Raw genomic sequence first — 26,110 nt, forward strand, 5'->3', positions numbered from 1 at the left:
CATCAGAACGCCCAGCTAGTAAAAGAAGTAAAAACGCCCCGATGTACGCACATAATACACGCCCAGTTGTACTTTTACTTTTCAACACGCCCAGTTGTACTTTTGCAAGCCTCATTTGCATAAATACAAAAATGGTCATAACTTGGCCAAAAATGCTCGTTTTTTAAAAATAAAAACGTTACTGTAATCTACATTGCAGCGCCTATCTGCTGCAATAGCAGATAGGGGTTGCAAAATCTGGTGACAGAGCCTCTTTAAGTAAATATGAAGCTATAGATTTAGAGGCTATATGTTGTGTTTGCGGATTCTATAGAATCAGTTTACAGTTTCAATTCAGTTATTTGATTTCATAAATCACCGTCATATTCACTCAGGTCCATACATTTATATGTTTTCATCTGTGTTTTAAATGCAGAATGTAATAGTTTCTATACATTTATGAAAAATGATGTATCTGTATAATTAGTTGAAGGCTACATTCACACGAGCGTGTCCGATTTGCATGTGCAAAAAAACGGACCGTATTTCCTGTTTTTCATGTCCGTGTGCCATCAGTGTGCTTTGCGTGTGGCATCTGTTTTTCACGTCCGTGATAATACTCTGCAAGCACTTCCTTTTTTTTTTATTTCTCTGCATTTCTTTAGCAACTTATGCGAGAAACACGGACAGCACACGGATATCGTCCGTGTGCTGTCCGTGTTTTTCACACACCCATAGACTTCAATGGGCGGCAAAGTCTGCAAAAACGGACCAATATAGGACATGCAGTGAGTTTCACGCAAAGGACACTCGCTGCATGAACAGTAACACGTCTGAATAGCCCTATTGACTGGCATGGGTCCGTGTGCTGTCAGTTATTTCAAAGGACAGCACACGGACACGGAACACGCTTGTCTGAATGAGCCTTTAATGTAGCAGAATGTAAATAAATATAAATAATTGATGTAAAACTGCCCGAACAAACAAATACTATAGTATGAATCACAAATGAAAAGCTCAAGAAGGTTACACAAAGCAACAGCACATACAACACTACGACTATACAATATTTTAACCAGCTACATCTTTACTATAATAGTTTACGATCAAGTGTCAATGTCTTTTCTTAGATCTTACATGGCAAGTATACGCGCTGCTTTGTCGAAGCACATATTCAAGTAACCAGCAATGCCTGAACTGTTCTACTTGAGCAGAAGCAGAGCCTGCCTTGAAACAGCTGCTGACGTCACAAAGGTGTCGACTGGCAACCACTGAGAATGTGGGAGATGTGTCCTCTTCTGTGTCCGAGCCAGCTATTTAACCATCCGCTTCACTTTCAAGTTCAAAGAGGCTTTGTGGTAGCAGCGGCACTTTCACAGCCAGGCAGTGAAAATAGGCTGTCAAAGGGACCTCAAGAATGAGAGCAACGTGACACTCTGAATAAGAGAACAGAGAATAGTTACAATAGACATCAACACACATGGTAAGGGAGACGTGCATGTTGTTTGACATGACTGTAGCCTTGCTATCAACTGCTGTGATAGGGGACTCTGCTAACAGGGCTGGCCCTTGTTCAGATAGTCCTTCTGTTTACTTACCAATTTGGGTGGAGAAGACCCGTTGGACACATCATGTTCATGGATGAAAAAAGAATTCACACTCAGAGGTTACGGTGCGCTGGTCAGAAGTTTATTTTTCTTATTACATCGGTCGCTTTATTAGACAGTGGCCTATGCTGTCCAAAGGAATGCAGTTGTGAACATCTTTTAGTGAACTGCACTGATAGAGAACTTAAAGAATTTCCCACTGGTATCCCAATGGATACCAGGCAGCTGATACTAACTCACAACAATCTTACCTATCTGCCATCAATGGATCTCAACCTTTTGATTGACTTGGTGTACCTGGATTGCAGCCACAATATTTTAGGAGACTCTTTGGAAGCCACCTTTATTGCTGTGCCATTGGTTTATCTAGACCTGAGCCACAACAACATTTCCAGGATTACAACGGGCACTTTCTATCTTTTGACAAGTCTGGTTGTTTTAAAGCTTTCAGACAACCCCATCTTGGAGGAGATTGAGAAGGATGCCTTTGCCAACAACACAGGTCTCCGTCAGCTGGATCTCAGTCGATCAGCGCTGACTTACTTAGATGTGTCTACGGTCAGTGAACTACCAAGTCTACGAACACTAGGCCTTAGCTCTAACCCCTGGGACTGCTTTTGCCCTTTGAAAGACTTTCTAAAGTGGGTCACAGAGAGTGATATTTACTTTACAGGTGAGCCAGAGAAAGGTAAAGAGGTAACTGTGCCAAACAACTGTTACTTTGACGTTTTTACATGAATATAAACATTTCTGTATAATGAATTTTTACGTAAACATATAATTATTTCTGAGTGCTTTTCAATGTCATTTACCTCTTTAATTTGTTTTGTGTAACACACTTTACAACATTTTATAACATGATAAGCTTTAAAATGCTGCTGCACGTTTGCTATTATTTTAGACAAAGCAAAAGTGAAAATACATTTAAAGCAATACTGAGTTTGGAGCTACTTAACATTAATTTAGGGAATTATTTTGTAAGCAGTTCCCTACTGTAATGGGGTTTACTAGAATCTAACCCTTTAAAGCTGTAGCAATTCACCTTTTGGATAAATGTGCAGAACTGAGCGATAGCATCAATTTCGTGCAGTACATAGCTACCATCTACAGCAGACTGTATTCTGTGAATAATCAGAATACCTACTGCTATTGAATTATCCTGTACTACTTTGCTGGAGATGGGAGTTAATTTAGAGATTTAGACGGAATTCAATATGTGGATTTGGAAAGGAATTGTTTTCTCTAAAATGAGGAAAATTGGTTTCTGCCTCATGGGGGATGTTATGCCTTCCTCTAAATCACCAGTGCTTATAAAGCAAGCAAATCCAATTAGATCATTATGTGATTGCCTTTGTTTATAGTAAAGCTTTATCTGAGATATTATGATAACAGGAACACCAAATTCACCTCCACTGAATGGCAGGCTCAAGCAGAATATAGCTATCGTTTACAGGAGATTATATTTTGTGAATGGACCAGTGACATTGGCTGTAACAACCCTGCAGGCATATTATTATCATCATTTATCCAGCTTGTAAAGGGGGCAGTTCCCATAAGAACATAATTAAATTCCAAAATATGGAAGGTAAAGCTTACCCAAAACTTATGGAGGTTTCACAAATCTGCCTTGAATAGAGCGGAGATTATCAAATTGGTGAGGAAATGAATGTAAATTTGAACATTGAAGCATGAGTAAAGAGGCAATCTCTACAAAGAGTAATTTCATATTTCTTTGACCTAACCACCCTAACATTTTAAGAGGTATATGGAATATAACAGAGGAAAAGTGCAGAATAATTAGAATCACGGCTGAATTTAATGCACTTTCTTGCGATTGCTTAAAAAATATACATGGAGAATATCTCCTATAATGTCATAATAAACTAATATCTATCTCATTATGGCACTAAATTTAGTCTGAGTATCAAGGTGAGGCATGATGTTATCTTCTCGGCCCTGCATATTTTCCAAATTTAATTAACAAATTATATTTTGGTCACTTGTTAATTAGCATGAGGTGCTTGAACTTCCATTAAAATACCCAACACTTTTGAGTTATGTATTCAGATGACAATCATCCGTTAAAGAAATACTATAACCTTACACTATTAGTCCATACATTAAGAGTTGGTTTGAGTCCCCATAACATGAATTTACATCTTTTATCATTATAATATCTTTGTAGGCCCTGTGCATATCACGTTTATGCCCTGCATTAAGCGTATACGTCGGGATCGCTTTTCCATCCTGCCGGATTCTGCAAAAAGAATGTATACCGAGCAGTACATTTTTTTTAATATGGGAACCTATGAATGAAGGATGCTACTGTATGGCCTCTGCCATATGCCTCCATTAAACGCATATATCAGGAAGCTTCAGTGACGTTAATTGTCTATATATGGACAGTTATCACTGGAGCTTCCCAACACACAGAGGCCACTCTGCCCACCCTGTCAGGCAATATCAGCTCTGTGGGATCAACTGGCACCCACAAAGAGAATTCCCCTCCCGCTTTGCAGCCCTATAACACCTACCTTCCAAGAGAGTCCTCAGCTGCTATTTCCGCCTGAGTGATGTAAATGGCCGGTTATGTCACTGGGGCTAGGGACTTCCCGAACCGAGATAGCAGTAGGGGATTGCGACTGCTTTCAAAGCAGGCAGAGACTCTTGTAACTTTCCTGTGTCCTGTTACGTCACTGGATCTTCCCCAGGGAAGCTCCAGAGAAGTAGCTTCCCCAGGCCAAGATAGCAGCTGTGGACTCCAACTGCTCGGAAGATGCGATAGTGTCTGCTGCGTCAGAAATCTCCAGTGTAACTGTCCATACATAGACAGTTACATCACTGGGGCTTCACGACATATACGTTAAACAGAGGCCAGTGACGGATGCGTAACAGTGGCATCCGTCACCCATAGGCTATAATTGTATCCATTTAACGGATACTTTATGAACAGGGTCATGAGAGTTTATGACGTATCCGTTAAACGCAGAGGCGTAGCTAGGGACTTAGCACAGAGGGGGGCAAAACATATCTGAGTGCGCCCCAACTCAGTGTCCCCCCTAACACACGTTTACAACTGAAGAAGCACATTCTAATTATATACCAGCTGTCATCCCTGTATATAACCCCCATCATCCCTGTTTACCAGCCATCATCCCTGTTTATAAGCCCCATCATCCTTATATATACCAGCCATCATCCCTGTATATAACCCCCTATCATCTCTGTAAACATACCAGCCTGGCTAATATATACATGTAAGATGGGGATTATACAACCATCATCCCTGTATATAATAACCATAATACCTGTATATACCAACCATCATTCCTGTATATAAACACCATCATCCCTGTATATACCAGCCAGGCTGGTATTTACAGGGATGATGGGGGTTATAAACAGTGATCATGTCTGGACCAGCCATTATCCATGTATATAACCCCATCATCTCTGTATACAAACCCATCATCTCTATATATACCAGCAATCATCCCTGTATGTAATCCCCATCATCCCTGTTATTACCAACCATCATCCCTGTACATACCAGCCACCATCCCTGTATATACCAGCCATCATTCCTGTATATAACCCCCATAATCCCTATAAAATACCAGCCTGGCTGGTATATACAGGAATGATGGGGTTTATATACAGGAATGATGGCTGGTATATACAGGAATGATGCTGGTTATATACGGGGATGATGGGGGTTATATGCAGGGATGATGAGTAGTCCAGCCATTATCCCTGCATTAACCCCATCATCCCTGTATATATCAGCCATTATCCGTGTATACAAACCCCCATCATCCCTGTATCCATTCATTATTGAGGAGGGGTGCCTGCTCAGCCTCCCTTCTAACACGCAGGCTTCTTCTGCTCTTCTCTAGTGGGCAGCGTTAGAGGAGGGCTCTGCTCTAGCAGACATGACCCACGTCTGTCCGTGAGTATAATAGCACCATACACTGTGTCACACACACACACACACACACACACACACACACACACACACACACACACACACACACACACACACAGTGCTCCCTTTAGATAGTGCCCCCATAGAGCCCCCTGTAGTTAGTGCCCCACATATAGCTCCCTGTAGATAGCACTCTACACATAGCGCCCCCTGTAGATAACGTTCTACATATAGCCCCCCAGTAGATATACAACCATCATCCCTGTATGTAACCATAATACCTGTATATACCAACCATCATTCCTGTATATAAACCCCATCATCCCTGTATATACCAGCCAGGCTGGTATTTACAGGGATGATCGGGGTTATAAACAGTGATCATGTCTGGACCAGCCATTATCCATGTATATAACCCCATCATCCCTGTATACAAACCCATCATCTCTCTATATACCAGCCATTATCCCTGTATGTAATCCCCATCATCCCTGTATATACCAGTCATCATCCCTGTACATACCAGCCATCATCCCTGTATATACCAGCCATCATTCCTGTATATAACCCCCATAATCCCTATAAAATACCAGCCTGGCTGGTATATACAGGAATGATTGGGTTTATATACAGGAATGATGGCTGGTATATACAGGAATGATGGTGGTTATATACGGGGATGATGGGGGTTATATGCAGGGATGATGCCAGCCATTATCCCTGCATTAACCCCATCATCCCTGTATATATCAGCCATTATCCCTGTATACAAACCCCATCATCCCTGTATCCATTCATTATTGGGGTGGGGTGCTTGCTCTCCCTCCCTTCTAACACGCAGGCTTCTTCTGCTCCTCTCTGGCGGGCAGCGTTAGAGGAGTGCTCTGCTCTAGCAGACGTGACCCGCGTCTGTCCCTGATTATAATAGCACCATACACTGTGTCCCACACACACAGTGCTCCCTTTAGATAGTGCCCCCATAGAGCCTCCTGTAGATAGTACCCCCCATAGATTCCCCTGTAGATAGTACCCACATACAGCCCCCTGTAGATAGTACCCACATACAGCCCCCTGTAGATAGTGCCCCACATATAGCCCCCCTGTAGATAGTACCCCACATATAGCTCCCTGTAGATAGCGCTCTACACATAGCGCCCCCTGTAGATAACGCTCAACATATAGCCCCCCTGTAGATAGTGGCCACATATAGCGCCACCTGTCTATAGTGCCCCACATATAGCCCTCTTGTAGATAGCGCTCTACATATAGCCACCCCTGTAGATAGCGCTCTACATATAGCACCCCCTGTACATAGTGCACCACATATAGCCCTCTGTAAATACTACCCTACATATAGCATCCCAGTAGATAGTGTCCCACATACAGGCTCCCATGTAGATTGTGTCCCACATATAGCCCCCCTGTAAATAGTGCCCTACATATAGCCCCCTGTAGATAGTGCCCTACATATAGCCTGCCCTGTAGATTGTGCCCCACATATAGCTCCCACCCGTAGATAATGCCACTCACACTTTTAAGTGAAAAAAACCAAAACTTTACATACTCACCTTGATCCCGTTCCCGCGCCATCGTGTCAATGCAGGTCTGCTGGGACTGAACGACGCAAGCGGCGTATGTCATCGCGCCGCTAGCATCATTGAAAGGCGCTCATTGGCAGGGCAGAATTACTTGCCCTGCCAATCAGCGCCTTCCAATAACGGAAGCGCTAGCTGATTGGAGGGACAAGTCATTCTGGCATGCCAATCAGCGTCATTGTTAGGCGCTGAATGGTCGGCAACGGAACGTGTCCGGCCATTCAGCGCTTATGCATGTAATTGTATCTGCGTCCTATAGATGCAGGTACAATTAGTGCAGGAGGGGATGGCGGCGTCTGGTTTCAGTTGCGCCACAGCCCCCTCAGAGAGGCAGCAGGCCGCCCTGTGTAGCATGGCCGCGGCGGTCATGGCGGGGGCAGTAGGAGCGGCGGTCATGGCGAGGGCAGCGGTGGTCGCGGTGGGCTCCACCACTTAAGCATCACAGTATAACCCCAGATGAATTAAGCTTCAGAGATATAAATCTGTCCAGTTAAGAAGCATAAGTGATTCTGAATCAATTTTACCTGCTGTGGTGCAAATGAAAGTGACAACAGGTGCACTGGAGGCATCAGCAAGACTACCCCAAAAAAGGAATGGTTTTGCAGGTGGTGGCCACAGACAATTCCTCTCTCCGTATCCTTCATGTCTGATTAGTCTCTAGTTTTGCTAGTGTCCTTGTCACTACTGGTAGCATGGATGGTACCTGTATCCCTATCAGGTTGCACAGGTAGTCCAACTCTTCTAGGATGGCACATCCATACATTCCATCACAAGAAGGTTTGCTGTGTCTCCTAGCACAGTCTCTAGAGAATTGAGCAGATACCAGGACACAGGCTATTAACCTGACTGCTGTTAAGTACCGCAATGAAATCCTCAGAGCTATTGTCAGACCTTACGCTGGTGCAGTGGGCCCTGGGTCCCTCCTGGTACAGAACGAACAATGCCCAGACTTATGTGGCCCGAGTGTGCAGGCAGTTCATGGATAACAAAGGCATTGATGCCTTTGACTTGACCTCAGGTACCCCAAACCTGAATCTAATTGAGAACCTCTGGGACATTATGAATCAGAGCATCCGACACTGCCAAGTATCGCCACAGACTGTCCAGGATCTCACTGATGCCCTGATCCAGATCTGGGAAGAGAACCCCCAGGACATCATCTGCCATTTCATCAGGAGAATGGTGGGGGCTTTATACAATACTGAGTCACATTGATGAAATTCATGCAAACTGGATCCATCTGTGATTTCCAGGGTGCTGTGGAATCCAGACCCCGAATGCTTTATGATTTTGGTTTCCATTGGCTGTTGATACGCAATTACACAATTTATATCAGTGAAGATTTTCAACTTGAATATTTCGTTCATCGAGATCCGATGTGATTTGATTTAAGTGTTCCCTTTTTATAGCAGTGTATATATATATATATATATATATATATATATATATATATATATATATATATATATATATATACTGTATATATTCAGTACCCAAATAACAGCATCACACAATACAGTGTCTAAGTAATACTACCATACAGTCCCCCCTCATAATACTGCCATAAAGTGCCCATACAGTAATGCCATTTATTGTGCAAATAATACAGTCACACAATCCTTAACCCCTTAATGACCAGCCTATTTTGGACCTTAATGACCAAGCTATTTTTTACGTTTTTCAATCGTCGCATTCCAAGAGCTATAACCTTCTTATTTTTGCGTCGACATAGCTGTATAAGGTCTTGTTTTTTGCGGGACAAGTTGTATTTTTTATTAGCACCATTTTTAGGTACATATTATTTATTGATTAACTTTTATTAACTTTTTTTTGGGGGGGAATAGAAAAAAATCTGAAATTTCGCCACTCTTTTTTGCGTCCTAAATCTACTCCGTTTACCGTGTGGTATAAATATCACAATAACTTTATTCAGCGGGTTGTTACGATTGCAACGATACCAAATTTGTATAGTTTTTGTATGGTTTACTACTTTTACACAGTAAAAACGCTTTTTTTTCAAAAATTTTTTTTTTTGTGTCTCCATATTTGAAGAGCCGTAACGTTTTTATTTTTTCACCGATGCGGTTGTATGAGGGTTTTTTTTTTTTGCGGGACGACTTGTAGTTTTTATTGGTACCATTTTGGAGTAGATGCGACTTTTTGATCACTTTTTATTACATTTTTTTAAAGTCAGTATTCACAGAAAACAGCAATTTTTCCATAGTTTTTTATTATTTTTTTACGGCGTTCACCGTGCGGGTTAAATAATGTAATAGATTTATAGTCGGGGTCGGTACGGACGCGGCGATACCAAATATGTGTAACTTTTTAACTTTATTTTGTTTTTTTAATAGTAAAGCATTTTGTAAGGGGAAAAGCTGGGTTTTTTATTTTTTTTCAAATTTTTTTTTAAATTAACTTTATTAAACTTTTTTTCACTTTTTTACTAGTCCCATTAGGGGACTATAATATGCGATTCTGCGATCGCATTTATAATACACTGCAATACTTTTGTATTGCAGTGTATTACTGCCTGTCCGTTTAACACGGACAGGCATCTGCTAGGTCATGCCTCCGGCATGATCTAGCAGGCATTCGCTCCAGGCAGCCTGGGGGCCTTTATTAGACCCCCGGCTGCCATTAGAGACACAGACACTCAGCGATCTTATCGCCGGGTGTCGGTGGGGGAGAGATGGAGCTCCCTCCCTCTCTCCAAAACCACTCAGATGCGGAGCTCGCTATTGAGCACCGCATCTGAGGGGTTAAACGTGTGAGATCGATACTAATATCGATCTCACACGGCAGAGCAGGGACGCTCCCAGCCCTCAGCTGCCTCTAGCAGCTGAGAGCAGGGAGATCTGACAGTTCCCTGCTCTGTTTACTTATTCCGATGCCGCGACGTAAAAAATCTATGGCATCGGAATAAGGCCCGTTAGTGACCGACGTAGAAACACGATGGGTCGGTCACTAACGGGTTAAATAATACTCTTATACTGTGTCTACGTACATAAGAGTATGTTCACATGTAGCATAAGTACTGCAGAGTAATACAGTAGCAGCAGAGTGGATGAGATTTGAAAAAATCTCATCCACCCTCTGCGTAAAAAATAAGCCGAAAAAACTTTCATAAATTGACCTGCGGTGAAGCTTTTTAATTGTCAATTTATGCTGATAAATCGCTGGTTTTCTGTTGCCTGTTTTCCCCGTTGAATTTAATGGGGAGGTAAAACCCACAACAAATACCAGATGTTGCGATTTGTGCAGCGGAAAATCTGCCATTCCAATTGGAAAAATTGCAACTTAGAAAAGAAAAAGGTCGTACTTACTCGTAGTCAGGGCAACACGTCCTTCTGATGTCGTGCAGCCCGGCCTTCTGGGATGACATTTCATCCCAAGTGACTGCTGCAGTTAATCACATTCTGCAGCGGTCACATGGGATAAAACGTCATCCCTGAGGACGGGCTGCAGGGTATCAGAGTTACTTTTTGTTTACCTGCTGTTATCCGGAGCGGACATTCTGACCGAAAAACTGCACCACAATTTGTTGAGGTTTTTCGGCTAAAATTCCCTGTGGCGTCCAGGGCGGATAGGCTGTGTACTATAATGCAGCATATCTGCCCTGTCTGAACATAGCCTCAGGCTGAGTTCACACGGGGTGGATTCACTGCATTAAGTTACATAGCATATTCGCCGTGGTGGCCGCATGGAATTCCGCACGGCCTTCATCATCCCAGGAAGCCGGCCCTCTGACGTCATATAGACCGGCCTCTTGGGATGATGCTTCATCCCATGTGACTGCCACTACAGCCTGTGATTGGCTGCAGCGGTCACATGGGATGAAATGTTATACCAGGAGGCCGGCCTGGAGGAAGAAACACAGACTTTTGGGTAAGTATGAGATTTTTTTTCTTCTGAGTTGCGTTTTTTGCAGCGGAATCGGTGTAAATTGGCCACAAAAAATGCAACGACTGCTATTTGTTGTGGGTTTTACCTCCCCTTTGAATTAAATGGGTTAAGCCTGCAACAAATAATCAGCGTTTACGCAAATACAATTGACATGCTGCGGATTAAAAAAACGCACCAAAGGTCAATTTCTGAGCGTTTTTTCCCGCTCAGTATTTACGCAGCGTGTGGATGAGATTTGTTCTATTGTATTATGCTGTGGATTTTCCGTTGCAGAAAAACCGCAGCATTTACGCAACATGTGAACTGACCCTCTCAGTGCCATGTTCAGTCCACATAATACCATCATACAGCACCCACATAATTCTACCCAAATAATACTACAATACAGCGTCCACACAATACAGGTATACAAACTGCCCAAATACTATACAGTGTGCTAAAAAAAATCTGATAACGTGCCTAAATAATAATGCAATACATAATGCCACACAGTGCCCAAATACTAGTGTAATTATACAACTACAGTACACCACTACATAATATTGCGTGGTTTTAGGGTTTGTTTTAATCTAGAGTGGTAATGGGGTTAATGATTATATCCCTGTTTTTTTAAAAGTAGTCAAGAGGTTAATGGTTGAATTCCCACTGTTCTAGAGTGGTAAAGGGTATGAATCCTGGGCGGTCTAGAACAATGAAGAGGTTACTAGTTAAATCCCTGTTGGTCAAGGGCAGTAAAAGGGTTCATGGTTAAATCTCTCATGTTCTAGGGTAGTGAAGGGTTTAAGGCAGACATCACTGTTAGGCCGGAATCACACGAGCGGGTGCGTTTTGTGCGCGCAAAAAACACGGCGTTTTGCGCGCGCAAAAGGCACTTAACAGCTCCGTGTGTCATCAGTGTATGATGCGCGGCTGTGTGATTTTCGCGCAGCCGCCATCATTATGACACTCTGTTTGTATGTTTGTAAACAGAAAAGCACGTGGTGCTTTTCTGTTTTCATTCATACTTTTCACTGCTGTGGAGCGAATCACGCGCGTCCCACGGAAGTGCTTCGTGTGGTGCGCGTGATTTTCACGCACCCATTGACTTCAATTGGTGCGTGATGTGCGAAAAACGCACAAATATAGGACATGTCGTGAGTTTTACGCAGCAGACTTACGCTGCGCAAAAATCACTGACAGTCTGCACTGCCCCATAGACTACTATAGGTCCGTGCGAGGCGCTTTGCACGGACGTATTATATGTTCGTTGGAATAAGCCGTCAGACTAGTGCAGTGGGAGAGTTAATTGTCCCTGATGATCTAGGGTAGTAAAGGAAATAATGTTAAGCTCCCTGGTGCTCTAGCTGTGAACTGGCCAATGATGCCATGCATGCTGAGCAGTGAGGCCTTGTTCACACAGCGCTCAAAAAAAAATTACGTCTAAACGTGTCAAAAAGACTTTCGTTTTTGTAAAGCGCTTTTTAAAATACAGGTGTTTTTGCTGCCTTTTTTTACGTGTTTTTGGCGCAGTTTTTGCCGCGTAATTAGGACTCCCATTGACAATGGGAATTAGGCGCATTTGCGGCGCGTTTTAGGCGCAAAGAATTGACCCGACGCTTCTTTTTTTACACAACGCGTTTTTTTAACACGCGCGGGTAAAAAAAACGCATCGTATGCACTGCAATGCATTGATGTCAATGGGAAGCTTAAAGAATGCGCTTTTGAGAAGTTTTTCGGCACGTAAAACGCATCAAAAGCATCAAATACACGCAGTGTGAACAAGGCCTGAGCCTGTCTATGACTGGTGCATTTAGCTTCTGCTTTCTGGCCTGTACTCATTATACAGATCAATGCTGGGCAGGAGATATGAATGTATGACCTTATATCAGCCGCACAGTTCTCTCTATGATCGTGCAAAATGCTCATTGTAAATCAATGCTGTGCTTGATTATTTCTGCTGACAGTGGAGCAGGGCCGGCTCTAGGTTTATGTGGGCCCTTGGGCGACACACACTTAGCGGGCCCCTCTGCGGCAAAACTCACAGCGGCAGTAAAACGGTAGAAAACAGCAGTTTGTGCCCCATGTAGAAGTTAGGCCCTGTTTATGCCCCTATATACATGATAGGCCCCAATTTGTGCCCCCATATAGAAGTTATTCCCCCTTTACGTCACCATATAGAAGTTAGGCCCCCCAGTTTGTGCCTCATATATACAGTGCCCTCTGTAGATAATGCCACAGTGCCCTCTGTAGATAATGCCACAGTGCCCTCTGTAGATAATGCCACAGTGCCCTCTGTAGATAATGCCCCAGTGCCCGCTGTAGATAGTGCCACAGTGACCTCTGTAGATAGTGCCACACAGTCCCCTGTAGATACTTTTGCACATAGTGTTTCCTGTAGATAGTGCCACATACAGTGCCCCCTGTATGACACACCCCCTGTAGTTCGTGCCACACACATCCCCTGTAGATAGTGCCACACACACCCTTGTAGGTAGTGCCACACACACCCCATAGTAGATAGTGGTACACACACCCACTGTAGATAGTGCCACCCCCCCCCCCCCACCCCTGTAGATAGTGCAACACCACCTTCCCCTGTAGATACTGGGAAAGTGTAAAAAAAAAATATTTGTGGGGTGGAATGTAACAAAAGTCAAACTGTGATTCCTCCATTGTTTTTTGGGTTTAATTTTTACATTGTTCACAATTCACATGTTAACTTTCTTCTGTGGGTAAATACGATTACAGCGACACCAAATGTATATTTTTTTTTATGATTTATTAAAAAAAACTTTATTTAACTATTTTATTAGTTGAACCAGTGATCATTAGATCGTTTGTATGATACACTGCAATACTAATGTAGTTAATAGATTTACAAAGATGGCAGACCTAGGGGCTTTCATTAGGCCCCCAGGCTGCCATGACAACCATCGGCACCCCATAATTGCGTTGCGGGGGGCGATGGAACGCCGACCCCTCCTGCTTCTAATAGCTTATATGCCACGGTCGCTATTGCCCATGGCATCTAGGTGGTTAAATGAGTGGGATACTTTCTGTATTAATTCCTCAATGCTTTCAAGATCTCTGCTTGCTATTATTTAGTAGGAACATTAATTGTTTACCTCCAGTGGATAAAATTCTGTCCATGGTCATGTGACGGCTCATTAGAGTTACAGTATATGTATCAGAGCTGTGACTGCTAAAGAGTCGCGCACTTGTGTGTCCATTGCATGACCCTGGAAAGAATTGTATCCTCTGGAAGTAAACTACAAATGTTCCTACTGTATAACAACAAGCAGAGATCTTTCAAACCGTGAGAAATTATTACAAAAAGTATATTGGAAATTTGTATAACTTTTAATAATTCAAAATATAACATTAGCTTGCTACTGGAAAACCCTTTTAAGGTGCTTGTTTTCGGCAAAATGAATTGTATTTTTAAATGACACTTTTAAAAGTATTTTTTATCTTTTATTATTTTTTTGGGAGGGTACAATACAAAAGAACCCTAGATATTCCACCATTGTTTCTTTGCGTTTTTTTTTCCTTCCTGTTTACTGAGCTGTAAAAACAACAAGTTAAATTTATTCTACCGTTCAGTACAAATCCGGCGATATCAAATAAGTGTATTTTTTTTTTTTATGTTTTAGTAGCTTTGCATAATAAAAGTGTTCTATAAAAAAGTAATTTTTACGCTCTATTCCGAGATTCATAACTTTTTTCTTTTTCCATCAACGTAGCCGTAAGAGGGCTTGTTTTTTGCGGACGGGTTGAAGTTTTTATTAGTCTAGTTTTGGGGTACATATAATTTATTCATTCCACTTTATAATCCTTTTTAGACTGAGGAATGGAAAAAAAAGTAGAAATTCCGCAATTGTATTTTACTGTTTAGTGCCCAGTAAAAATAACAAGTTAAAGGGGTTGTCCAGTTTCTATATTTTTTTTATTTTTTTTTACTTGTTTGTAAAATAGGAAATCATACAGTTTTCTTATATACAGGTTTTAGAAATTCTGCTCACATATATTTCTTTTAATGCATGAGGCCCCTATCACAGTAGAATGGTATATCCCATCCACAGGCTAACTGAGCATGACTAAACATGGCGTCAGTCATGTGACTCTCTCCTCCACACACATACATAAGTGAAGAGGACTAATGGTGGAATAAGGATAAACAGCTACTTTACTATACATGTATTTACTGTCTCTAGATGATTTATAAAATGTCCCTATGAGATATTTTCATGTTGTTAATAAAGTTAAATAAAGACACACAAAACACACAGAGGAGACACTGAGAAGAATGAAAGAGCCGCTCCTCACAGACAGTGACAGACATGATGACGAGATGTTGCTGGATGTAGAAATACTTTATAACTTCTGCTCCTCAACAACCTATTATTCACCTATTATATACCTGCACAGTGTTACCTGAATGCCAGTCGTCACATGATGTGGGTCACATGACTGCCGCTTTAGGCCTCATGCACACTTCCATCACCCGTTTTCTCGGCCGTTTTTGACGGATCCGTGTGTCCGTTTTTGTTTCCGTGTGCACTCCGTTTCCGTTCCGTGTTTCCACGGACGTTTTGCTTCCGTTTGGCTTCCGTTTAAAAAACGGATGTGAACTTCATTTGAACCTGTCACATGTCCCAGGAAACACCCATAGAAAGTTTACAATAAGTTTTTGGTGCTGTTTTCTGTAGCTTTCAGAGCATAGAGAACAGTTTGAGATTACTCTGCTTGGCTTACTTTGGTTTTTTGGGTGTTTTGGAGTGAAAATATGAGCCTATCTTCAGGAATGAATGTTTACTGTAGTCTGTGAGTCTGTGAACTTTTGCTCACCCGCCGTTGCTATGGCAACGGATCCGTCAAAAACGGACGGCACACGGAAGCCTTCTGAATCACTGAGCAAAGTAGGACATTCTCTACTTTGCACGGAACGGAACAACGGATCCGTTTAAATAACTGAAGTGTGCATGGGGCCATTGAAATGAATGGGTTCAGGGCGCCATCAGTGACAAAAACGGATAGCACCCTGAAGGAAAAAACTGAAGTGTGCATGAGGCCTTAGTCCATTCAGTTATCCTATGGATGCATTACTACGGACTAAGCTGTGGGCTATGGCGTTTATTTATTTTTTAGACATAGGCAACTGCTCTTATATAAGATAGATATGTAAGCAGAATTTTAAATACATGTATGTTAGAAATGGTGTCCTATTCTATAAATAAATTCATAGAAAAAATAAAAAGTGGACAACACCTTTAAAGGGTAACTAAATGTTCAACAAACTTCTGACATGTCATAGTGACATGTCAGAGGTTTTGATTGGTGGGGGTCCGAGCACTGAGACCCCCACCGATTGCTAAAACTAAGTGGCCAAAGTGCTCGTGTGAGCGCTCAACCGCTTAGTTTCTGTTTGGGTTTTTTCGGAAATCCGATGTAGCGGAGTACGGGCTCGTAGATTTTCTATTGCGTCCGTACTCCGATACATTTATTTCCGGAAAAAGCCGAACAGACAAGAAGCTGCTGAGCGCTCACACGAGCACTTCGGCCGCTTAGTTTTAGCGATCAGTGGGGGTCTCAGTGCTCGGACCCCCACCAATCAAAACTTCTGACATGTCACTATGACATGTCAGAAGATTGTTGAACGTTTAGTTACCCTTTAACTTTATTCTACGGGTCAGTCTGTTATTGACTGCGGCATTTAAGGGGTTAGTTGATCGGAGACCAACTTTATTGGACTACAATCAGTGCCCTGTAATTGTACAGCTCATAGTGCTGAAATCTTCTTCTAAAGTGAAGCCTTAGGTTATGTTCACACTGAATTTTTAGACGCGGAACCCGCGCCGCAAAACTCGCCAAAAAACGGGCGAAAATGCCTCCCATTAATTCCAATGGGAGGCGGGGGCGGTTTTCTCCCGCTAGCGGTAAAATTGGCTCGTGGGAGAAAGGAGGGACATGCCCTATTTTCGCGCGATTATGCCTATGACCTCCCAATCACATCAATGGGAGGCAGAGAAAGCATATTTCGCTGCGTTTTATGCCCGCGGTGCTCAATGGCCGCGGGCAAAAAACGCTGCGAAAAACACCACGAAAATCGACGTGCAGGCAGAGGAAAATCTGCCTCAAACTTCCAAACTGAATTTTGAGGCAGATTTTCCGCCTGCAAAAAACTCTGTGTGAACCCGGCCTTAGGCTTCGTTCACATCTAAGTCGGGACTCGGTTCATGGGTTCCGTCAGAGCTTTCCGTCAGGGGAACCCATGAACGGAATCCAAACTGAAACAAACGGAAACAATAGGTTTCCATTTGCATCACCATTGATTTCAATAGTGACGGATCCGGTGCAAATGGTTTCCATTTGTCACCGTTGTGTAAGGGTTCTGTCGTTTTGATGAAATGAATAGCGCAGTAGACTACGGTATTGATTCTTTCAAAACAACGGAACCCTTACACAACGGTGACAAATGGAAACTTTGTACCGGATCCGTCCCTATTGAAATCAATGGTGATGCAAATGAAAACCTATGGTTTCCATTTGTTTTAGTTTGGATTCCGTTCATGGGTTCACCTTACGGAAAGCTCTGACAGAACCCGAGAACGGAGTCCCCACGCAGATGTGAATGAGGCCTTAGAGACGTCTTCTGAACGGCCGCTGTAAAAACACTATACGATGTTCGTTAAGATGTTAAAAATACATTAACCAATTTGGTGGCATAATGTGAATACAAATGCAGTGTTACCATGGAAACTGCTGAACTCCCAAAAGGTTGTGCATGAAGGCATTGACGAAGAGAAGATGGCACACTGTAATATCTGGCAGTACTGCGTGCGGGATTCAGCAGCAGGACATAAAGCAGTTTAGGGATTTAGTGGTAGGAGGGTGTGAAAGGAGGAACTAGACATTTATGCTATAGCCATTTCATCCTCCCACAGTAATACAGCTCTCCTTCCCTACAGTGGTCCTCGCTGGACTGACATCTCAAGACTCTGACACTCTAAAGATGATGTTGGAATACGCTACACCTCATGGGTTATACAAATGTTCATAGATTTCAAGCTTATATTTTCATTTGTTTGAGTAAACAAGATCTTGGAAACCAGAAATCAATACAGAAAGTATACTTGAAAATTGTAGAACTTTTCTTTAAAATATAAATAACCTTCATTTGCTGAAATTAGAATACCCTTATATAAATGTTCCTACTTACAAATCTAATTTGATCTAAAGGAGGGCAATTTTCCTTAGCCGTCGTCCATAGTGCATCTAAAAAAGGGGTGAGGATCGGGGCGCTGGGACTTTTTACATTAGCTTGTGCCCGGTACTTTATATAATCAAAGGGGTTGTCCAGGTGTAAAAATAAAATAAAAACCTGGCTACAGAATACGTGTTAAAATAACAAAACAGATAATACTCCGCCACTCCATTGTAGTCCTCCAGTCTGGTCTATGTTTACATGGCAGCAACGATGATTTACTATACCAGTATGGCATGCCATGTCATCACTGCTGCCATGTGAACAGAGACTGATTGAGGGGGCACTGCAGCATCAGCGGTGGAGTAGCTGTGGATTTAACCCGTTAGTTACTGCCAATACGCCTTTTCACGGCGGCCACTAATGGGCTTTATTCTGATGCATAAGCCTTTTTACGGCACTGCATCAGAATAAATAAACAGAGCAGGGAGCTGTCAAATCTCCCTGCTCTCAGCTGCCAGAAGTAGCTGAGAGCTGGGGGCGTCCCTGCTCGAACGTATGAGATCGATATAAGTATCGATCTCACCCGTTTAGCCCCTCAGATGCGGCGCTCAATAGCGTGCGCCGCATCTGAGTTGTTCTGGAGAGAAAGAGGGAGCTCCCTCTCATCCAACTGACACCCGGCGATAAGATCAACGAGTGTCTGTGTCTCCAATGGCAGCCGAGGGCCTAATAAAGGCCCCCAGGTCTGCCGGTAGTAAATGCCTGCTAGGTCATGCCAGAGGCATGTCCTAGCAGATGCCTGTACGTTTTAAACGGACAGGCAGTAATACACTGCAATACAAAAGTATTGCAGTGTATTATAATAGCGATCGCAGAATCGCATATTATAGTCCCCTAGTGGGACTAGTAAAAAAGTAAAAAAATAAGTTTAATAAAGTTAATAAAAAAAAGTGAAAAAGATGAAAACCCTTAAAAAAACAATATAAAGTAAAAAAGTTACGCATATTTGGTATCGCCGCGTCCGTAACGACCCCGACTATAAAGCTATTACATTATTTAACCCGCACGGTGAACGCCGTAAAAAATTCAATAAAAAACTATGGAAAAATTGCTGTTTTCTGTGAATCCTGACTTAAAAAAAATTGTGATAAAAAGTGATACCAATAAAAACTACAAGTCTTCCAGCAAAAAAAAGCCCTCATACAACTGAATCGGCGGAACAATAAAAAAGTTATGGGTCTTCAAATATGGAGACACAAAAACAAATAATTTTGAAAAAAAAAGTGTTTTTAATGTGTAAGTAGTAAAACATACAAAATCTATACAAATTTGGTATCGTTGCAACTGTAACAACCCGCTGAATAAAGTTATTGTGTTATTTATACCACACGGTAAACGGCGTAGATTTAGGATGCGAAAAAGAGTGGCGAAATTTGTTTTTTTCTATTCCCCCCCCAAAAAAGTTAATAAAAGTTAATCAATAAATAATATGTACCTCTGAATGGTGCTATTAAAAAATACAAATTGTCCAGCAAAAAAAAAGCCCTTATACAGCTATGTCGACGCAAAAATAAAAAAGTTATAGCTCTTGGAATGCGACGATGGAAAAACGTAAAAAATACCTTGGTCATTAAGGTTTAAAATAAGGGGTTATCAGGCAACTATTGTCGGTTTTGTTATTTTAACACGTATTCTGTAGTTAGATTTTTTTTATTTTTGCACCTGGATTACCCCTTTAATTATCTGATTTACCTGACACATGCTAATGTACAATGCTCCTGCATCCCTTTCCTCACTTTGCACTTATATACAGAATAGTACCCTATTCCTGCCTTAACACTACAGCTAAAAATATGCTGCTGAGGCAGAAACTGACCTTTCAAATCAGTCCAGCACCGCAGAGGAATCCCAGCAGCTTCTACAGGTTGTAGGAAGGGATGGAGAAAATCCAAAAACGTCCCTTCCCCCTCTCTTTCCTCCCCTCCTTTCCCTTTCACAGTTTAGCAGCTAAGGGAAGGGGGTAACAGACTGCAGGGCCCTAGCTCCAGAGTCCTCTATGATGGTTCAATACCAGAAGGCAGCAACATTGTGAGTGTATATACTGCCACCTACTGGAAACAATAAGTGTCTCCTTTAAAACAGAAAAGTGATAGTTATAACTGTTTTTTGAATGCCGGCCACTCTCCCTTCTGGGCCCCTGTGCAGCTGAACCGGCTGCCTAGATGGTATGTCCGCTTCTGGTTTCACTGTACAGCACCAAATTACGGAGATATTCTAACCTAGAAGCAAGGCTGCCAAGTAAGAATTCAATCATGTAAAAAAGTAAGGAAATTCAAGTCAAGTTTTTTTATAACATATGTGGACATATCAATATTTGGATTATATTCCCTCGTAGAATCACTGAAGCAGGTACCCAAAAAAGTCAAGATATGTCTGCATTATAAGGCCTCATTCACATGTAACACCCCCTGCAGGTGGGCCTCAGCGTGCAAGGGAGTTTTGGTGCATTTCTCGCCTTGATTGTAGTGCAGTGCCTCCACCCGAATCTTGATAGGAGCTTGCAAGGTCCTCTTATGCCAGGGGGAGAGTTGGGAAACCACTGCCCAACTCTGGACAAACTCAATAACACTATAAAGTAACACACAAAAAGGTTAAAGGGTTATTCCCAAAATCCTAAATTATCACCTATCTATTGGATAGGTGGTAATTACCTGATCGCTAACGCTGGGACCCCTACCGATTGTGAGAACAAGAGTCCTGAACCCACAGATCCTCCCCCCCCTGCTTGACCGCAGTGAGGAGGACATTGAATAGAGCGTCGGTCGTGCATGTGCACAGCCGCTTCGTTCAATGTCTATGGGAGTGCAGCGCTCAGCTATTTCCATCATTCTTATAGATAATGAATCGAGCGACGGGCGCATGCTCGACCGCCGCTCCATTCACGCACCTTTATGATTTTGGGAATGTCCCTTAAAGGTAACATTTTTGGCCCATTTATTTTTTGGGTAGGACACAGCAATGGGCCAAGTGGTGCCCTGTTGCATCAAGTTTGGCAGTGGTCCTTACGTAGGTCGGCAGCTTGTTGTCAGTGTGAACTTCAAAGCATATCCCATAGAGGTAGTCACGCAGATTCTCCACCACTGCCCACTACAATGCTAGGAAATCAAGCTTGCATGCTTGGCAGTTGGGCTCACTGGGAGTGAAGCCTCGACTGATGTAATAGACCGGTCGCAGGGAGCCATTCCATTAGGCAGTTCACATAATCATGTCCCCAGTTTAAAGATAGAAAAATGTTTCATTGTTGTTAGACTGTTGTTAGACTTTACATTGTCAATTTAGAAGAGTTTTACAGTGAAGACACATTGCTTTTCCACATTTATGGCTTCGCTCAAAGGTGGTGATGTCACAATTATGATGTATGTTCTTCTTCTGATGATGTCTGCATGGTGCAGTTTTTGATCTCTGGAATGTGAATTGTAACTGTTTGGGTAGTTTCTTTAAAACTGGATTTCTTGGTAGAACATGCCCGTATTTTTTAAGTTTTCCCTAACATTTTTATTGCCTGAATTGTGTGTAGAGAAAATGTTATACTGTACTTACAAAGTATCTAAACTATGAGGGTAAGTGGACCCTGCTTGCTGGGGTCCACATAGGCCAACCTCATTAACCTTGAAGTTGTCATTTTTCTCTGGCTTCTTGGAATGGGCTGTCCTTCATGGAGGAGGATACCCCTACATGAGAGCAGTCAGAGGCTCTGTGATCTTTGAGTACGGTGGTACAAATCTTCTGTAGTACCCACAAAACCCTAGGAAAGACTTGAACTCCCACAACTTGATGGGCTTGGGTCATTTTACCAGGACTTTCACTTTGGCTGTCTCTGTAGAGATCCCTTCCTGGCTAACAATAACACATTTCCCAGAGCCGGCACATTTTAAGGGAAAACTCCAGCCCAACCCTTCTCCAGTTGGTCCACTACTTTAAACAACCTCTGGTTGCGGTCTTCTAGTTTTTATCTGAACAAGATCAGGTCTAATAGGTAATTCAGGACTTCACAGAAATTCATGTCTCCCAACACCTTGTCCATGCACCTTTAGAATGTGGCAGGGTCACCAGTCAATCCCTGGGTCATCCTCTTGAACTGGAAGAACACGATGTGGCAAATGAAAGTAGTCTTCCCTTGATCCTCCTTGTTTATGAGTATATGGTAGTTACCACTCCGGAGATCTAGCACAGAAAACTACTGGCTGCCCTGTAGGCAATCTAAAGCTTCATTAATCCTGGCACAGTGTATTGGTCTGGGACCGAGGGCTTCCCATCAATTGGATGTGGTGCTCAACACCCTGGGCCAGGCCTAGATCCCAGTCACCTAATGAGAAGGCTGCAGCACACTTTATCATATTTTTTTTTTTATGGACTATTTTTCGTCCTTCCTCAGATCTCTACCTTTAAAACAGGAGTCAAAACATTTAGGCCGTAGCTCCAGGCGTCGTCCTCCTCTTTTTTTTACATAAGCTGCCAGACAGACCGTGTAAATGGTGAGGTTCTGTGAATAATTATTGCCCCTGACTTCTCTGCACCTCTGAGCTAGTGTACAGAAGTTTTGGCATTTTTCTCCACTATAACAGGTACTGCTCTCCAAATTGCTTTAGCCTCTGGGAAGACTAGTGCTACGATGGGTTTCTTCTTTTCCACTTCAGTTACAGTTTTTTGAGAACCCTAGTCTTACAGACACATTTCCTCTCTAGGGGAAGCTATGCTCGCTCAGTCCACAAACCACAAGCACAGACAAGGACTACAGGGGCACGACTGACTGGTATTTCTAATATGTCTCAAAAATATTGGAGTCTTGAGACCCGCTATCCAATAACACAGTGCTAGGTTGATTATTGAAACAGGTTGGTACATGTGGGGCTGGTCTTACTAAACCTTCATGTAGCTGTCCCAAATGAGTAATAGTATGGGGCAGTAGATTACTCCCTTAATGCTGATGGATGTCCAGGAGAGACTCTACTGGCCTCTGCCCTGTTTTCTGACAACCTATTCCTGTGATGGGGAGGAGACATGGACATCTTTGAACTTCACCTCTTCAGACACTAGCAAACGATGTGGCTGACAGTCTCACAGACAAAGGAGTCCTCTTTTTCACATCTCCATCTCTATGCTTGCCCTTCCACCTGCCCTTCTCGGGTGCTATTCTTGTCTCTCGTGGCTACCTTAGCAACCTGTGTCAGGCGGTCCAATTCCTTAGCCTGGGCACTTAAGAATTGGGCAATTTATTCAGGCTTTAAAGGGGTTTTCCCATGAGAGACTTTGTGACATATCCACAGGATATTTTCAAAAGAAGTAGTAGGACAACAGCACACGTCTTCAAATCTTCAAAGTGGTTTTTATTGTCAAGACATCCACAAACGACAGGCAACGTTTCGACCCATAGTGAGTGAGGGGTCTTTGTCAAGCCTAACATCATGTCTAAAAACATCGTTTTAAATAGGTGAATACAAGTAATCACATGGTCCGTTTCAAACCAGTGAAAACCGTGAACCCAGTCTCCCAGGTGACTAGTCTTAATGACAATCTTCAACTTGTTATATAATACTCAAAAAGTGTAAAAATGCAACATACAATACATCTTCAATACATCATCAATCTCAATATATCAATCGCTATTCTTATGATGGAAAAACAAAGGAGGGAAGTTCACCACACTCCAGGTTCCAGTTACGATCCTAGAACGCTACTGCGCATGCTCCGCAATCAGTCATCTCTGCGGCACAATAGAAACAAGCATTTGACCAAAAAGAATATCACAATCGAGTATGTATAGATAAAATAATATCCTCAATCATGGCGAGAATACATCGATCCATATAGCGCAATTGTAGCTATATATATATGAGCAACTTGGGACGAACTCAATTCAGTTGTCAAGGACGCCATCACTAAGTGACAATAAGTCACGTGTGACCAGGTCTCCGAAGGATCTACAAAAAAAGGGGAGAAAGGGCAGGTTATTTCTGCCTCTAGCTAATAATATAGATCACAAAGTGATAAGATCTTCAAATAATCTACTGTGTTAAATCGCCTACATGAATTAGATCACTGAAGTGATCAAAAATTTAAGGGAATGCTCGTAATATCTGTCCGGTGATATACATCAGACAATTATACCGCAAAAGAAACACAAGACTATAAATTGATTATCGATCTTCACCTGTGACCTCCCCATTAAGGTCCCTATGATCTCAAAAATCAATGCACAAAAAAACTCGCAATGAATGAAAACATGAGAGGAACAATTATGATCTTCATTCTGGTCATATATCCGCTGGTGTGTGGTGAATGAGTCTCCATCAAGAATATTCTCAAACTGTAAGAAATATTTAAAAAGGCATTAAGAAAACAGGAAGATGAAAATAGATCACCCATCATGTGTACATTGTTAATAAAAAATGTTAAAAACAGCAATGGAATCTCAGAGTCCAGGTATTATCTTATATTCTAGATTCAAACCTTTGGGATATAAGGAATCTAGTTCAAAGATCCAACGTAATTCCTTCTTTTTCAATAGCTTTTGTCTGTCCCCTCCCCTCCTAAGTATCGGGACACAATCTATTGCCCTAAATCTCAATTGATTTAACTGGTGATTTTTCTCAATAAAATGCCTCGGTAATGGAAGTTCCATCATTTTCTTCCTCATTGTACTCTTATGCTTATTAATTCTCAATTTAATAGGCATAGTCGTCTCTCCTATGTAAATTAATGAACAGGGACATGTGATCATATACACAACGAAATCTGAATTACATGTAAACCTATGTCCAATATTGAAGACCTTCCCAGTGTAGGGGTGCTGAAATTTATTCCCCTTCAAAATATTGTTGCAATTGCAACAATTTAAACTAGGAAAATTTCCATTTTTGGGGGGGCAAAGTAGTAATTGTGTGTTTTTCTTTCTACTTCCCACATCTGACTTAACCAATGTATCTCTGATATTCTTAGTCCTCCGATAGGACATAGTAGGTGGTGTTCTCAACGTGTCAATCTCATTATGTCCCTTCGACACTATCGGCCAATTCTTTCGCAGAATGTTACATATACGACCACTCAAATTGACAAAGGTTGAAATGAACGGTATACGTTCAACTTGTGTATTCTTGATTTTAGACTCCAAACTATTGTCTAGTCTATCCCTATGTTTCTGTACAAGATTCCTAGGATAACCTCTCCTCTTAAATTTATTACACATCTGGGTCAACCTAACTTGTTTTTGTGTGGTGTCTGACACAATTCTATCAACTCTTAGCAGTTGACTCTTCTTTTTCTCTTGATATCCACAGGATATGTCATAAATGTCAGATAGATGCAGGTCCCACCTCTGAGACCTGCACCTATCTCTAGAACGACGCCTCCTAAACACCGTTCTAGCGTTTTGTGCTCACGCTGCCTCTCGGTCACTTACTGATTGCATGGTCGGGAGTTACAGAAACAGCGTAACTCGCTGAGCTACGCTGTTTCTGTAACTCCCATAGAACTGAATAGTAGTTCCGTAACTGCTATTCACTGCTATGGGAGTTAAGGAAACAGCGTAGCTCAGCGAGTTACGCTATTTCCGTAACTCCCGACTATGTCCCGACCGTGTAATCAGGAAGTCAGCGTGACCGGGAGTCAGCGTGAGCACAAAAAGCTAGAACAGGGATTAGGGGGCTCCGTTCTAGAGATCTGATGACCAAAAGTAATACCCCCAGTAAACGCTAATATATCATACTACATAAGAGAATAGGAAAACATGTTAAATACGTTTTAATTACTTTTTAAAATACTATAATATTATAAGTCCAGCAGTAAAATAGACGACAGTTATAAACACCAATTATAGGCATCAATGAAAGAATCCCTCATTACACCACTGTCC

General features: G+C 42.2%; 1 protein-coding gene across 1 annotated transcript in view; it reads left to right on the forward strand.

Annotated features, from left to right (window-relative positions):
• Nucleotides 1-1,254: 1,254 nt before the first annotated feature.
• Nucleotides 1,255-26,110, forward strand: part of LRRC52 (leucine rich repeat containing 52) — a 195,776-nt gene continuing 170,920 nt past the window's right edge. The window contains exon 1 of the mRNA XM_075833482.1: nt 1,255-2,259. Coding sequence (XP_075689597.1) covers nt 1,611-2,259 — 649 coding nt within the window. The 5' untranslated portion in view covers nt 1,255-1,610. The remainder of the gene's footprint in view (nt 2,260-26,110) is intronic.

The sequence above is a fragment of the Rhinoderma darwinii genome, chromosome 7 (genome assembly GCF_050947455.1).
Source record: "Rhinoderma darwinii isolate aRhiDar2 chromosome 7, aRhiDar2.hap1, whole genome shotgun sequence".
NCBI lineage: Eukaryota > Metazoa > Chordata > Amphibia > Anura > Rhinodermatidae > Rhinoderma > Rhinoderma darwinii.